The sequence below is a fragment of the Neopsephotus bourkii genome, unplaced genomic scaffold (assembly GCF_033783945.1).
Source record: "Neopsephotus bourkii isolate Nb327-2 ecotype Australia unplaced genomic scaffold, CSIRO-AGI_Nbou_v1 NB_1768, whole genome shotgun sequence".
Lineage (NCBI taxonomy): Eukaryota > Metazoa > Chordata > Aves > Psittaciformes > Psittacidae > Neopsephotus > Neopsephotus bourkii.
In genome coordinates this window covers 10448571-10466087 of record NW_026902242.1, presented here as the reverse complement: position 1 = coordinate 10466087, position 17517 = coordinate 10448571, and the positions used below count along the sequence as shown (strand labels likewise).

At 39.0% G+C, this 17517-nt stretch overlaps 1 protein-coding gene across 1 annotated transcript; it reads left to right on the top strand.

The window, feature by feature from the left end:
- The first annotated feature begins 656 nt into the window (after window positions 1–656).
- DR1 (down-regulator of transcription 1) lies at window positions 657–12111 on the top strand. Its single transcript, XM_061379294.1, has 3 exons — window positions 657–1402; window positions 6434–6597; window positions 9947–12111. The coding sequence occupies exons 1-3, from the start codon at window positions 1183–1185 to the stop codon at window positions 10091–10093; spliced, it is 531 nt and encodes a 176-aa protein (XP_061235278.1). The 5' UTR covers window positions 657–1182; the 3' UTR covers window positions 10094–12111.
- Window positions 12112–17517: the final 5406 nt, after the last annotated feature.

The window sequence follows — 17517 nt, the reverse complement described above, 5'->3', positions numbered from 1 at the left end:
CATAATTGTCCAGAAAGTTTCCCGCATGCACACAAAGATGCGGTGGTGGTCTTTTGAGAGTCGTTTACTTTTTCCAACAATCTTCATAACTTCTGGTATTCTTTGAAGCACCAGCTTAATAAACTTTACAGAAATAGCAAATCATCCTGTCCTACTTATCAGTTAGTTTAACTACTTCCACCCCATCTCCAGGTCCTGTTTTTCTGTCTGTTTTACACTTTCTGTACTAAGGTCCTAAGGACCTACAACTATGTCACCTGCCTTCAAGCACCTCAGTTATTTTCCATTACAAAGCCATCAAACTTGTTACTTAGAATTGATTACATTTTGTGCTTTTGTGCCTCCTTGTCTCAGTACAAAGCAGCAACGTAGCACCAGGACTGCAGGTTTTACCGGGCCTTCCACAAATGCCCGTGTGCTTTGGTTCATTTTGCTCCGTAAAACCCTCACAGTACTGTTTACCAATTAGGTGAAAACAGCAAACACCACTCCATAGGTGAAGCCTTGGTGAACCCAAACCAACGCCTGTCACTCCTGGGTAAACCGCAGGCGAGGCGCTTGCCGGGGCTGTGAGGCGGCTGCTCCTGCAGAAGCGAGAGGGAGGCCTAGCCGGGGGGGTGACCCAGTGCGCTGCCCAGCCCGTCGCCATTGCCACTGTCACCCGCACGTGCTGCTGTCAGCCCTTCCGGCCCTACCGGGGCGGTAGTGCTGAAGCGGCGGAAGCGCGTCCCCGCTTCCGGCGGAAGCGACGTCTCTCGCAGGTCGAGCCCGTAGTCAGACCGTTTCCGCCTCGCGGCCGTCCGCACCACCGGGCCGGACGCTGCCACCGCTGCCGGGGGAGCCGGGTCGAGCCTTGCTGCGCTGTACAGGGGTGATTTAGCGGCTCGCCTTTCCCACAGCCGTTCATAAGGCGGCGGCCCCAGCGCCCAAAGGATGTGGTGGAGGCGGCAGTCGCAGGCGCCGCTGCCGAGCGAGCCCTGAGCCCGAGCAGCCCCTTCTTGGTCCCGCATCCCGCCGGCCCCGCTCGCCCTTCCTCCCTTCTTCCCTCATTCCTTCCCTCCCTCCCTCCGTCGTCAGCGCCCGCTCCGCCCGCCTCCCACCCCCCAACCCCCCCCCCCGCGCTGGAGGCCCGCGCGGCGTCTGAGGGGGAGCCCGTGAGCGCGGGAGCTAGCGGCAGCCAGGATGGCCTCGTCGTCGGGCAACGACGACGACCTCACCATCCCCAGGGCTGCCATCAACAAGATGATCAAAGAAACGCTCCCCAACGTCCGCGTGGCCAACGATGCCCGCGAGCTGGTGGTGAACTGCTGCACTGAATTCATCCACCTCATCTCCTCCGAGGCCAACGAGATCTGCAACAAATCGGAGAAGAAAACCATCTCTCCGGAGCATGTCATCCAAGGTAGGGGCTGTGCCCCCCGCGGGTCTGCGGGCTGCGAGCCGCTCTTGTCCGTCCTCGAGCGGCTGCTTCCGCTGTGTTTTGGTGTTCATCTCTGTACAGTACAAAAGGCGGGGGGATCTCGTAACGGTCTGGAGGTAGAGCGTGTCTTGTCAGTCGCGTTGCAAGGGGAGGTTGTCTTTGTGTGATGAGACCGGCTGCGGAGCGTGCCCAGGACCAGCCCTCGTCCTGTGCTCCGGAGAAGTCTGTGATGCTCTGGGTGAAGTTACCAAGTCCATTCGCCCTTTTCGTACCTGTGAAACGAGGTCAGCTTCAGAACGAGTGGTTCTGCACAGTTCTTTCATAGCGTGTTTTAGGATCCTGAATGTGTTAAATGTCTTTCTAATTGGAGGCTGACAAAAGATGCGTGGCTCAGTTTGTGGGGCCCAGCCTTTAATCCAGAGTAGTCCTGTCTGGATCCTATAAAAAGCAGATTTCTCTAGGGCTATCCTTGTAGTACTGAGTATTTGTATCTGTTGTAGACTGATGTGACTGATGCCATCGCATCTGCTGTTGACTTTTTCCCCTTGCTTCAGTAAAAGGCGAGGTCAGTCTGTGTCTCATTTGCTGTTCTTTAAATTCTGCTACAAACAGAGACTTTCATTGCTCATCCTTAAGTCTGCAGCAGACATGTTTTGTCAGGAATCATTCGCGTTGTTGCTAAAGCAAAAGGTTGTTGATACCAGTGTCTGCTGCAAACAGATTTGTAGCAGTAATAGTGGAAAGTACTGTGCTGTCTAGTGGAGATACCAACAGCAGTATTTGCAGTACAGCTGAGCTGTTTTTCAGGACTGTGATGGTATCAGGTTAGTTGAAAAAGTGGGCTTTTTGTAATTTGTTTTTTTGGGATTATCTGGTTGAACCAAGCAAAACGATTCCTTGAGATTGTATCAGCTTGCTCACCACAAGAATTTAAGTACTTGACTGGATTATGAACGGCAGAAGAAAATACGTGGTATGTATGAACTTTAGTATTAATAAATACATGTAAATCTGGAAGTTCAGGAGCACAACTGCATCACAGAAGCTCAGGATGTATAGAGTAAAACTTGTGCTTGCATGTGTAAGCATACTTAGTAGATGGATAGTTTCTTCAAGTGACCATGAGAACATTTGAGTTCAGTTCTTAACATCGGACAAGACATGACCTATTAAGGTTGTGGAATATCATAGAATCATAAAATAGTTAGGGTTGCAATAATGAATGACAGTATTTTTTGCCCACTAGTGGTGATCTTTAGTAAAGATTTTACCTACTTCTGCCCTGGGGTTAGTCTGGATGGTTTTGAAAACAAAACTAAAATGTGTGGTTTTGCGTAGTCACACTTGGGTGTGCATGTGTCATCAGCAGGTGGTCTCAAACTAAGTATGTTACGGGGCTTTGTGTCTTTGTGTTACAAGATTTTAGAGTTAGGAAAAAGTTCCAAATTAGATCTGTACTTTTTAGTCAAATATTGCTAAGGAAAACTTTTTTGTAATGCTCCAGAGATAGGAGTTGGTTTTGGATTTTCTGCTGTTCTTCTTAGCAAGATGTGTGGGCTACTGGCTTCTTCCAGACGCTGGCTAGTTGTCAGGTGATCCCTTTGTTGAGGTAGGAGGGTTTAGATGGCTCAGTTTGGAAACAGTGAAAATGTGTATACAGGTGTACTATTTCAGCATTTTTATCCATCTTCATACATTCTAGATACTTGCAGCTTTGACTGCCTCTTAATGTAGCTCTGGATAAGGATGCTAACTAATTAGGTAATTGAAATATGTTTGTTGTGGTCATCCAGATACCTTGTTCCTTTTGAATGCTTAAACCAGTTCATTTAGAAGTAGGATGAGGCTAATGGCCTCACACCTGGTCCAGTCTAAACACAGCATGCTGCCAAGAGGAATCCTTTTGTGCCTTCCTTAGAGCTGGATCTAGCAATTGCTGATACAACTGACTTTGAGAATCAAGGGAGGAAGCACAGGTTTCTGTCAGATGAGTTTGCCGATCTGACTGTTTCTGTAAACAAGAGGTTACTAGATTGGAAGCGAGGAGCAGGAAGGGTTTTTCACTGGGAAGGAGGAAGGGGAAAGAGGCACTGCAGTTGGTGACACCCTTCCATTGGACTGCATTAGAGACAGTGTGAAACTGCACTTGGTCACTGTACTTAAGTGTTTGGCAGCAGTGGTGATTAAGACACTTCTTCCTTTCCTGCGCTGTTAAAATGATTGTGTGACCATGTGCTGAGCTAGAACTCTTTCCCGTTGCCACTGGGTTATGCTTCAGATAGACTAAGTCGCTGCTGTGTTTCATTGTGTGGTAGCACAAACACTTCACTGGCACAGTGCTGTCAACAGCACATGGAAAGAAAAGCAGAGGCTTCTTGCATCCCATGAGAGATCTGATTTGGTAGATATACTCAGACTTTGCCAAGCACTCACTGCTAGCAATAAAATACAAAGCAGCTTCCCTGGAGAGTGCCGAAAAGCATCAAGGCTGTGTAATAGTCCTAAGTGGAGAGAGTCTTCGTGTTTATTGTTGAACCCAGCTGTGAATCTGAGGTTCTAATAAGCAAATGAATATCCTTCCATCCTGGAACAGAAAATAGCCTCATTTGGTAGTTATGTGAGCCATGACAAAGCAGGCTTTTTTTATGAGAAATTGAATTCTGAAAACGGTGATATGTTAAATTGACATTTTAATGGACTTGATTAGTTTAGTTACTTGGTCTACACAGACCTGTTGTGCAGTAAGGTAGGCTGTGGATTGATGGCAAATCCTGTACCTTCTTTTCATGAGCTATTAGGGTACTAACAGTAGCTCTGCTAAAGTAGCAGTGACTTGTCCCACATTTTAGCACTGTGCTGGTATAAAGGGGTTGATACTTACTCTGTGCATGTGTTCTGTAAAGCCTTGATGTGCTTCAAGAAGATAGTAAGTTTTGTAAGTCGTTTCACAGCCAGCAGAATGATAATGCACTAGACCTGTGGTGCCTATATGGATCTTCATAGCTTTATTATGATGAACAGTTGTGCAGATCTGGCTTGATTATGTCACATGCTTTCTTTAGGATTTTGTGTGTGTGCTATATTCAGTACATAACTGTTCAAATCCTTTGCGTTAATTTACTTTCTTTTAAGGGCCATTTAGAATTTCCTTAAAAACACGTATTGCTGTTGACTGCAGATTAGGCCATCTTTCGTATTCTGATGCAGCAGATTGACAAACCTAATCACTGAGAATGTTCTTTTGATGAACACCTATGTGTTTTTGCTATGATGGTTGGTTTGTCTTTGTGAAGTTAGACTAGAGTCTTAAAAATTTTATACTTTTCTTAAAATTTTAAGGGTTCTTAAAATTTTATACCGTGATTAAAGAAGATATTACTTTAGTCTACTGTATATGCTGTTTACATGTTAAAATTGCATGAGTTCTTAAACATAGATTGCTTAGAAAACCAGTTCTGGATGAGATGTGGATTTGCCTTCTGTCTTCTGAGGCTGGATTAATCGAGTTGCTAAAGGTTTTTGGTAAATCTCTGCCCTGGGTTCATAGAAACTGTGGGCTAATTGAACAGTGTCTGTGTGTGGGCTGAGTCTGAACTGGCATATACTGTCTCTGGAGTAATTTCATTATCTCTACATCAGTCTGTCTTTTAACTTTGTTTTTCTTAAGAAATAGGTATTATGTAAGTTCATTTGCCAAATGTTATCTGCTAAAGGAATGGTGGTCTTGCATGACTAGAGAGCTGTACTGTAATGCCCTGTTGAAGACAGTGTATTAATTGTCTCCTTGACAACAAGTTGGAAGCTGAAAACCTAGTGACTGCCTTTGGGTTATTGTTTAGTTGTATGATACAGTGGCATGCTGCTGTAATTATGCATATGAAAATGTTGCTTACAAAATTAATTTTAGAATATAGTTGTAGTTTAGCCAAGAGCTTGTTTATAACAAGTTGTTGACTGCTGTTGTGCAGTTTATTTTAGTACTGTTTCTTGAATAGCTTGTGATGTAAAGGTGAAATAAAGTAAGATAAAGATTAAAACAAATGTCATTCTGTGAAGGAAACTGATTTATGTAAATACTGGAAATTAACCAGGTGGTTTATTAAACTGAGACTTTAATCTGTTTCTAGTATAATTTGTGTTTATTCTGTAATAAGTTCCACTTAGGGGTGTGTGTCTGGAGGCATATCGTAACTTCATCAGGAAATGTGTGCTTTTTGTCACACTTGGGTTTTTATAATCCTTCCTGTTACTTGTGCATTCTTCAGAAAGCCTGTTGTTGCAGGATATAGCTGCATTTCAGATTTCTTTGGGCAGATAAAAGTGCAAGATTTTAGTTTCTGAATATGTTTTCACATGAAGATAAATAGAATGGTTTATGTTGAGAAATAAAACATTAAAGAGCTCATACATAATTCTGTATAACTTCACATGTGTAAATGATGCATTTTTAGTTTCTTGGCGCTTGAAAGACAAACTTAAATGTTAACAGACAAAAGCTAAAATTCATAGGTCTAAGGTAATATTTCTGCCTAAATGAAGGATCTGTGACCATTTTGCCTCTGCTCTGTTACTGGTTGCTAATATACCTTCTACTGAAGACTTAGAACTGGAAAGGTAGAGTCCTTGAGAGACCGAAGGTTAACAATTCAGATAGGGAGGACTACTTAGCTGAACAGGTTCTGCTTGATTCTGGTATGGAGAAGATGGGAGAAAGATGCCTTTTGAAGAAGAATGCTTATTCTAATGTATTGGAAAGCCATGAATCCTCTGCAAGTGCAGGCTGCTCTGCAGCCTTAATTTTTCTAGCCTGAAAACATGGACCCTTAAATGGCATAGAAGAGACAGGGAGGGAATATATGTCAGATCTTCTTATGAGCACAGATTTCTGTCACCAGATGATAGACAAGTAATTACTTTTTTTAAAACGAAGAAATGTCTTAAGTGGAGAAATTTATACCTATTATCAAAAACTTTGTAAAAGATAAACAGTGTGTTCTCTTTCTTTCTTTCTAGCACTAGAAAGTTTGGGGTTTGGCTCATATATCAGTGAAGTCAAAGAAGTCTTGCAAGAATGCAAAACAGTAGCACTAAAGAGAAGAAAGGCCAGTTCACGCTTGGAGAACCTCGGCATTCCGGAAGAAGAACTTCTAAGGCAGCAACAGGAATTGTTTGCAAAAGTAAGTGAAGCTTCTATTATACTTCACAAGAAGTGAATACTTGTACTGGTGAGGTTGGAATTATTAATGCTGGAGATCTAGGGCCACAAAAAATATGTGCACACCTCAAGAAGTATCCCCTTCCTTGTCAATTGCTGTGACATCTATGATGCTATTGACCTTGGCCTATTTGAATTGAGGGAAATCAACAAATAAGATGGTGCTAGTTGTTACTTCTGTTATTTGACATACAGCACTTGACTTGGTATGCAAACAAATTTTTTATAAACTAGGTTTAAAAAGCATGGATTTTTTTTTCTGCTCTTACGTATTTGCATTCTACTGGAGATAATATGTTAGGAATTACTTGGCTGAGGAAATAAAAGAACAACAGCTGGTGCTCTAGGAAATGACTGCTTTTGATGCATCAAAAAGTAAAAAAATCTTTTTTTGTTTCTGGCCATCAGTGCACAAATGTTATTTCTTAGGCTTTGAAAGAAACATTTAACTGTCCAAAATTTCTAAGTTGTCCTTTCTCATCTTCCTTTACTCTTGGCAAGACTCTAATTGAGTGAATTCATGCATAATTTTTTAGAGGCAATTCAGGCATAGGAAAAGCATTTTCCTGCAAATACTGTGCAAACAGAGAGACACACACACATTCTCTGTCATCCCAGCCTCTCCCTTCTCAGCTTTCCTAGATAGTTTGTGAAGACCTCCAAGTTTATAAAGCTGATTTTATTTTTAATTATATTTCTACACCATCTTTCTATTATTCTGTTAGTTTAACAAGACCATCATCCTCTAAGTGATGTGAAAATTATCTTGGGTTTCTCTTTCCATTTACCCAAGGCATGAAGCTTACTTTCTCAATGTGCTTGCTTAATTTTCTCTGCTGAAAATGCTTGTTCCATTGTGTGTAATGTCTGATCACTGTGTCCTTCTCCCCTCTTCACTATACTTTTATCTTGCTGAAACAATTAATAGCTTGTTTTTCATATTACAGCATGCCAACTACTTTAATCTTAATTACATGATGCATTTTAAGGCATTTAAAATTTCAGCCTACCACACAGCTATTGTCTGTGTGCAGTGAACTACTTATGATAAATTTGTTTATGCCTAACTTTAGTTTGACTGTACTAACATTAGAAAGACTAATATGCTGCTTCTGGATTAAGGGAGAGTGTTGCAAATAATAGTTTAATACCTTTTTTTTTGGCTTTCTAATTTGTTTGAAGGATTTAGCATTGTATACCAAATAAAAAAGTAGCAAAAATAAAGTGTGTTAAGGGTAGTACGAGAGTACTAAGTAAAAACATAAATGCTGAATCCATGGCCACCCTAAAGCAAGCCACGCTTTATCTAAGGAATGACCCCTTCAGGTATGGTCTTTTAAAATTCTATAATATTGTGCCTTAATGTTTAAATTAAGGCAATGCATCCAAGATTGTATGAATAATATTTTTTTTATAATTCTTGGGAATTTGAATGTTTTTCCCTTAGCAATGTCAGCCTTGTTTTTCAGCAGTACCAATTGTATTATGATGTTGGAGGTAGTATAATTATTCTTAAAAACAGTTACACAAGTGCCTGTTTGTTTATTTGTGCCATCTTGTTAATAGTCTGGAACATGCCACTAATACTGACTTCTTGCTGTAGCTTTAAAATACTTGCTGTTAATGTTATGAATGTTTGATGCCTGTAGATTGGATGATTGTAAATATTTGAAGTCAGGAATGGCTTATCCCTTTGTTCATGCAGGTCTGTAAGTTTCTGTGCAAGATTAGGCCCTTAACAGAATTGGGGGTTTTACGAGGCTTCCTCACTAAGGTTCATCTGGGCAATAAATGAGTTAAGTTTGCCAGGTGGTTATAAGACTTCTTCATCAATAGAGCTGAATGGTTTGGGGTTTATTACCTTTCTTCCCATTTTTGAAATGGCTGATACAACTATAAATATGGTAGTGAGGGTGGGCACTGACAAGACGATCCATCCAGTGTGAAGTGCTGAGCCTCTGATTCCTGGTTCATGTATGTGTATCAGTCACCTCATTGAGTGTGCAGTAAACTTCACTGTAGCAGGGTCAATGGGGAGCCCTACTGTTACATTGTGTGCGATAAATATTTATGCTGATTCTATGTTTGCAGATGCTGTTGTCTTCTTTTGTTGGAAACCTTACAATGTCTTCAGTTGTTTTTCAAACTTTGTAACTTCACTGCCACTTAAATTTTGAAATACTGGAAAGTGTTCATTGAGAAGAGATTTATACCTCTGCAAAAGTTTTTTCTTTTAATGCTAGAACAGACTGAGGAAACATGGCCCTTAAAATAAGGAAAGACTCCTTTTTCATTTGGCCAAGTAGATAAACTGGTTTTGATCACTTTCCAAAGCATCATCTTTTGGCATCTTGAAATTCACAAAACTGTGACATTGTTGATGCTTGGAAAAAAAAATCAGTGAGTGCAATGGGATTAGAAAGGAATCATTGCAATCTTTGTGATGACTTGTAAAAGTAGAAGACTAAAGATTTTTAATTAACTTTTTCAGACAAAATAGAAAATTCACTCAAATTTTAGTTTTCAGAATAGAACATTCACTCAAAATGGAATGTTCACTCAGACGTTGACTCAGAAGTTGAAGTTCTACCTTGAACACAATTGACTAGTAAACTGTTGAAATCAACAATAGTTGCTGAAAACCAAGTGAAAATCCTGGATAGGAAAATGAGAGGTCATGTTGTTAGAGCATCTTGTACCTTTCAGTAAAGGACTGTACCTTTCTGTAGCAAAGCTTTCCTCAGTCTACATACCTGAATTTGAGAAGACCTTGCATTGCTCTGTTTTTCGAAGATTGCTTAGCAAAGCAAGATAATGTCTTTCTTCTGTGTTTTTTGTAATAATGTGTGCCTTTGTGGTGCAATAGGATGATTTCATAATTGCAAATTTTAGTATCTGTAATCAACGAAGTAGGGCTGTTCTCATCTCTGAAATGTGATTAAATCTTAAGATCCCTTGAAATCAAACCCTAAAATTTCCATTCCTTTGCCTCACTTAATTTTTCCATTAGGAAGTGGCTCAGCACAGTCCTTATGATGGACTCTAAGTACACTAGCTCATGCCTCTTGTTTTTTGTAACTGTAAATGTCTGAATAGTGGCCTCTTCAGAAAGAAGAGAGAATAGAGCTAAACATCTTGGTACAAATACTAAACAAATAATAACACTTCTAGATGTGTTTTTATAAGTAAAATAAATAAAAATTATACAAAAGAAATCTGTAGGTATGGATGAAACTGTTTTCTAAGGTAAGGTGCCCAAACGATTCTTCACAAGCTATGTTTGGACTTAACAATTAAATTCATGTCTCTAGGCTAGACAACAGCAAGCAGAACTGGCGCAGCAGGAATGGCTACAGATGCAACAAGCAGCTCAACAGGCACAGCTTGCTGCTGCCTCAGCCAGTGCATCCAATCAGGCAGGATCCTCTCAGGATGAAGACGATGAAGATGACATCTGAAGTTCACCAGCTGAATTCGTCTTTGCTAAGGAATACTTTTTCCTGCACAATGAAAACAGTGAAATGAATGCTTACCTGTAAGTTTGTATGCATCATGGACTGGCATTTGGTATTCTAGGGGTGTCTGCTGTGGTGTGCTGTACATGTATAAACTGTCTCTTTTTGAACTCTTGAAGATTTAAGGTTCAGTATCATATCAACTTTGGATTTTTAATGGTGTATATGGAAATTTTAGATAGCATTGCGGCATTTATTTGATCAATAAACAGTGTTACAATAAACGTTTATAAAATATAGTGAGATTTATACAAAAAGCTCTAAATCCACATTTGAATTTCTTCCCTTTTAACTAAACCATAAAATCTTAGAATTTTTAACTGGTTTGGGGGGTGGGGGGAGTGGTACAGTAGCCAATAACCTCTTAATGGGAAAAAAAAGCAGAGTTCAGCATAGTAAAGTCTGAATTCTTACTTTTTAAAATGAGGATGTATATGGCAATAAATATTATATATGCTCAAATACCACACTTGTTAAAATTTGAAAACGATACATTTTCACCAAGTTAGGAAAAGGTATGTTTAATAGGAGTTGTACAAATTCAGTCATTTTTTTTGTATAGGGGTGGAAAAAAATAAACCCATGGTTTTATTATGACATCCTTTGACAGTCCTAACTGAGTATTTCACTTCAAAGACTGACTGGTTTGAAGAACTAACTCTTCTATTATTTCACTCCAGTTTAATGTTAACCATTGTTGATGATATTTTGTAGTCCAGAGCTGTTCATATTGTTGAAATGTAAAGCTGGAACTTGGCAAAACAAAATGGGTTTAGTTCCACTGGTATAACTGGGAACGATTTAAATATTCAAGCCTAAGATGGCAAAAGCTGAAGCTAAGAGCATGCTTACTATAAAAGAGGGAATTTATTTAACCTTGATTAGTCATTGTTGTCAGCGTAACACTAACTTTCTCCAGACTAGATTGCCACTGGATTACTAAAATATCTTGTTGAAAGATAACATTTTCTTCCTTCAAATTGGTGCATAGGTAAGTCCAGGTTTTTGATTAAACTGTTCCCTGAGAGATCAACAATACATGGAACAGAAATGATATAGTAGTCCTTTTGATAGTTGATTTGAAACTTCTGTTGATTAATGGATGAGCAGCTGTTCTTTGTGTTGGAATAAAGCACAGTAGTGTCCATTGCTGAGTTTTAATGTGTTACTTGAAGTAATACTGGCATATCTTCTGGTACACTAATCTGAGCAGACTAGAAAAGCCACTTGCATGCTGCTGTAGATGATCCGATAGCTCTCTAATGATGTGGATTGTTTCATTAACTGGTGTCCTCAGCAAGTTGCTCTAGTTGGAATTCTTGAGAAGGGCTGCAGCAGTCTGTTTATATAAGAATGCAAACAGAAAATGATGTGCCCATTTTTACATGGAGATCTGAACAAAGTACATTTGGCATGTTCGCATCTCAGCCACATAGTGACTTCTTGTTTAAATTTGAGATAAATAGAATTGCATATTGTATAAATGTGAACACTTAAATGCATTAATTCAGTGGAAATTCAGAAAAGTATTGGTTTGAACGCTTATGTTTAAACAGGAAAAACAAAACAAAAAACCTTTCATGGCTACTTTATGAAATGCATTTGGCAAGGTTCATCTGAGGAAGTGGTTTTCTGTAAAGGTTTAAGTACCAAAGGTAGAAAATCTAGTCTAGTGATACAATGTTAATGTGCAGTGTTGGTTTTTCTAACTTGTACTGTAACACCTTCACACTTTCTATTTTAAATGAGTATTTTCCTTTTAAATACTACTAGATATATTTTCACACCTTTCTTTTCTGATGCAGAATTCAGGTTAACATTTTACTGCATCTGGTATGTATGGTGTAATATGTTTGGATCCTTGTGACCTTTCTTTTGGACATTCTTGTGCTTTTTCATATGCTGTATTCTTCAAGCAATAAAATTCTGATGTGTTTTTATAAAATTGCTTTTATATTTAATGAATAGTCTGTCTTCATTGTATTTATAAAGAAAACTGTTAAGATTACCTAAACTCGGCTTACTTAGACCCACTGAACACTTCTTGTGACCAAAGTCTTTACAACCCAAGTGCTGGGGGATCGCATTGCTGTTCACTGGGGTTCATGCTTGCAAACAGCATTTCTGGGCTTGACCTGCTCTCTTTCCTCTTGGGAATTGCCTTTTGTATATATGCATTTTCATAACCTGACCTTCTCAACTTGAAATGTTGGACAAAGCCGCTGTAGACCAAATAGAACTTACTGAAATAGTTTCACAAAGTGAAGGACCCCAGTCAGGGTGTGGAAATAAGAGTATTTGTTAGTCTCATGTTGAATTAATGTCATGCAGATAGTCTTGTTCAGAGACTACTTATTCAGCCATTCCACCCCAAGTATGAGAAGTAAATGGGAGACAATCTTCACTGATCTCTCAACAAACTACAAGTCTTGTATTACTTTCCTACCATGTACCAGCTGTTCAGTGAAGACGAGATTTCTGAACTTGTGGTGCCACTGGGGTTGTTTTTTGATACACCAGATACATAGAGTGTAAAGTTTGGTTAGTGACCCGTGTTGTTACTTTGTCTCAAATGAAATGCATATGCATAAGGATGTGTTTGTTTCTTAACTGTTGGGTGGGTGAGATTATCTGTGGGTTTTCCATAGTTATTTTGACAGTCTGTTTCAGAGCGTTTTCATTAAGTGACTTTATTGCAAAGCCTTTCTTTTCTGTTACTTTAATAAAGTGCATGTGTGCGTGACATTGCGGGTACTGACTATAGTTGTACTTACTACGCTGAGATGCTTTTAAAGGAAGGATTCTGAATATCAAATACTTAAATTGGTATTTGGATTTCTCTATTTAAAAGCATCTAGTTGAGTTTGGTATTGAAAGGTGGGGAAGGAATTCCTGCAAGAATGGAAGAAGTCTGAAAGCCACACTTACAAATGGAGCTGTTAAGATTTGGTATGGTACCTCCATTGATGAGGACTCTGTATAATAATGCCTGTGCTGATCTGGTAATGATTTTGAAACAGTGCCAAGTCAAGGGCATAAAGTGATTTAATGACTGTGAACAGCAAAACCCTAACTCTGGAGTGTACACCTCATTTTAGCCTTCCAGTGTTGTGTTGTGATTTCATGTAAACCATGCTCAAAAGAGGAGGGAGGAGTGTCATATTAAAGGTTGAGTGCTGTGGTTAAATTTAGTTTTCAGTATTACACTATTAATCTAAGATGGAGAAGTTTTACTTTGCAGCTCACACAATGGGAGCACGTCAGTGGGATACTGGCCAGTGTTAAGATTGATTTTGCTTGCAGATAAATCAGACAGGCTAGCTCTTTTGATCCCTGGGGCTTGCTGAAAGTCTACTCTGTGAATGTGCCACCTGTGAGTCAAGTATGCTGGGTATAACTGATGAAAAGGAGTCAGTGAAGCTCATAGTACACCAGTTAAGGTTTGCTGGCAATCGGGCATGATAGATTCTCCTCCAAAAGATGTTTGTGCTGAGCTTGAGTAATCTTTTTTTTTTCTCCCCCAGATTTAACTGAGCTTTTTTCTTTTTGGTTCTACACAATCATAGCCACAAAAATCAGAAATTTTGAGAATATAATAATGGTACTAGAAGTCGTTATCCCAGTTCTCGAGTACGTGGGGCACCAAATATGCAAGAGTATGTACAATCCTGGAAAGAACAAATCCAGTGAATGCTTGAATTGGAGGCTGTTCTTTGCTGTGGTACTGTGCTATAATGCAACTGAGCCAGTACTTGGGGAGTGGAGGTTTTGCAGCAATATGATTCGATAGTGAATGCAATTGGATGTGCCATATCCCGTGCATCAATCACTCATAAATAAGTGTGGATTTTGCTGTGTGGATGAGTCTAGCATAAATAAACTCAAATAACCAAGGGCAGGAATATGTAGCAGATGATGCTCCTGAATGTGTTGGGGTAGGGGATGTTTAATTTTTAATTCTTCATGTCTGTGATTTATTGTCATGTCAATTACCGGGATACAACATGAAGGCTTCTATCCTAAATGTTTAAGTAAGGAATTGACAGTACTGCTACAACCTGGTGGTTTTTTTCCCCACTTTTAAATGTAAACAGCTACTACACTTTTATGTACCTGGGGTGAAGATTTAGAAGAGGCATAGTAAATTATGTAAAGATTACATTTAATTTTCAGGCTGAATGTTCATGTGGTTAATTTTTGTAATACTTTTGAGATGGTTTCTTCCTTGTTTCAAAATAATTGATTTATCTCTTTTAGCTCCCATGTAGGTTGACTAATGTTTTACATAGTGTAAGTCTGAATGACTTCTGCACTTCAGAAGGAATTAGTACGGGTTTGGTATTAGGTCAGTACTGTTACTAGTGAGCAATCAAGCTTTTATATCTTCAAAGCATCGTACAAGCATTATATAGGTGTAGGCAGTGTTACACTGCCCAGTGTAATAATGTTGGTATTTGAATAGTCCTTGCTGTGCTTTGAAGCTAACACTTTCACATGCTCTAGAACAAAAAGGTGGTGCACTGTGTAGAGGAAAAAGATGTTATCCTAATGTCAGACTTCATGGAGGGGTGACTCATCTAGAGAGCAAGTAATAGGGAAAACAAAACAGACTTGTTATAAAAGTCATTGCTAGGGATGAAATAAATTATTTGTAACAGTGAAGATCTTGGGATTGCTGGTTATGGCCTAGGACTTGGTTTCATTAATGTTATGTTCAAATTTCATTGTTACCTACAGGAGTGAAAAACCACAGCTGTATTAGAAATCAAATTCAGTGTCCTTTTTGTTTCTGGGATGAATTTGTATTCTCTGCTAGGCAGCAGCGTAACCCATGGAAGAGGCAGTGCAGTGTTAGTAATGCAAAAGCTAACTGTTACATCTATGCATGCAGAGATAATTATTTTCCAGGCAGGTGAAACTAAAATCTTAAATACAGACAGTTCCTTCTTAAAAATGTACTTACATGAATCTTCCATATTCTCTGATGGTATTTCATATTCTATACTTGTGGTAGTTTGTCTGGATTGCTGGTTAAATTGTATGCAGTTGAACTCATTACCCTTAAACAACTTCTTGTTTTCAATATGTTCTAATGTTTTGAAACTTGAACCTGCTAGAAACATGTTATGTTTTCATTTCTACTAAAGTTTTACAGTTTGAGATGTTTACAAAATGGTTTTAAAATATAGTTCTAAATAAAATTTAAAACTAAGGCTTTAAACAAATGAAATCGGTTTATCTTAATGTTTTGTATCATTAAAATGAAAGGGGCAATGTTTGATGAATGTGAAAAAGCTATTTGTTCAGTCTGCAGACTGAAAACATGGGACTAAACCGTCTGTCGCTGCTCTTAGTGAGTTATATTCTCCAAAATGGTGAAAAATGTTATGTTACCTATTTTAAGCGTAAATTGATGTTCTGGGGAAAAATTCACCCCTCAAACTTTTCTCCCAGTAAAATGATGACCTGACTTCGTAGGTGGAAATAATATAGGTCATGAATCACAGTCCTGCAGGAAGGAATATAGTAGCAGACAAGCTTGGAGGGCATTTAATTGACTGCTTTAATTGTGGTTTTGCTCTAATCACGAGAACTGGATGCTGCCCTAAACTGAAATCTCTAGTATTGATTGTGTTACCATAGCGTATTTTAGAAGTTTCTCCTTCATGAACACAGACTAAAGCTTCTGAATGCTCAAAAGAATTTTTTTCCCCATAATGTATTTGTGTTTGGATCTATTTTTGTCACCTGCCTCAGTGGTGTATGTGTTCCAATCCAGAGGGACACTTGAGTCTTCAAACTCAGTCAATTTCTTTTACTTGGTGCTGAAAACGGTGCAATTATTTAGCTTTAGAAGAGATCATAGGAAATGGTGACTAGCTTCTTTTCAGAGACAAAAGGTAGTAGCAGCACAACTGAACCCTCGTGTTCTGTGCATTTCGGTTTCAACTGGGGAGATCTGAACATAAAGAGAACACTACCGTAGGTAGTGGTAAATCCAATGGGAAAAAGCCCTGGCTTCTAGAAGATGAGTGTGTTAGGGAGGGAAAATAAGAGTCTTAAGAAATTATGTATATCCTTACCTTCACATCTCACCTTTTCTCAAAGGGAGAGACTTACTAGGATTCACTTGGCTACTTGCTAGATTTTATCTGCCTTCGAAGCCCAAAGAACTGGTCTTCAGACTTAGTTAAATAGGTCTTCAAAAATATGGTATCACAGAAATAAACTTTTTTTATACAAGTTGTTTCTCTATTTTTGTTTCTTTGAATTAACTTGAAAGTTTAGTTTTGCTAAACTTAGGTTATTTGGAAACTGCAATTTGTGTCTGATCAGAATCTCACTTGGAACAAATAAGAATGATAAATGGGGTTGTAGCTATCAGTGTGAGAGGGAGACATAGTAAAGTAATTGATTTGCTTAGTGGGATATGTATTCTATACACATTGTTATCATACCCATTGCTGATTTATTTAGCAATTCCTGTTCTTCTAAAGTGATTAGCAGGAGGGAGAGACTTAACTTGGGTATGTGAATTATTCTTGAGTTTCCTTCAAGACTGATCCTTTGACAGCTTTTTCATGCACAGGTGTGGTATTCTGCAATGTGGATGTCCACTTTCTCATGAGGATTAAAAATAACAAGGGAAGGACACATGAAATTAAACCACAGAGGTAAAATCTTTTAAAGGAGAGAATTCAGGCCCTGCAATTGTATGGAAGGCAGGACAATCGGGGGATCCTTGGCTGCCTCGGTTGCAAATTTGTATAACTCATACCTCACCCACTGAAATAAGATCTGATTGATCACAGCAGAAACGTGTTGGTATTGTTACACTGCTTGTTCTTTCCCTTGCCAGCAGGCGGCTGTCACGGCCAGAAAACGGGTTTCGGCTGGGTGTGTTGTAACTACTGATACCTGTTAACTGAACCTTACAGTCTGTTGTAATGGAAAACCGCTTGATGAATTGCCACAACTCCTTTAATGAGATCAGCTAGTAAACCAGGATACTGATCACGTTCAAGTGTTAAGGCACATTTTTCACAACTGCATATACATTTGTGTTTCTGATCATAATTCAAAGTCAGACGATAGTAAAATACTTCAAGTCTGAAAATGAGTGGTTCTGATCCTTAGCTACACATTCATCCACTATTCATTTTGTTACAGCTTGAATTAATATCATGACAGACTCTCCATCTTTCAATATTGATACAGTATGTCAACCCATACACTCTGCTTGAAAGCTGCTAAGTAGTCAATGTGGAAAGCAGTTACTATTCAAGTCTTTGGTTATTATCTTAAAACTAATAATCTTTATGCCTGTAGATAATACAGTAATTAAAAATGGTGGCTATTGCAATTCA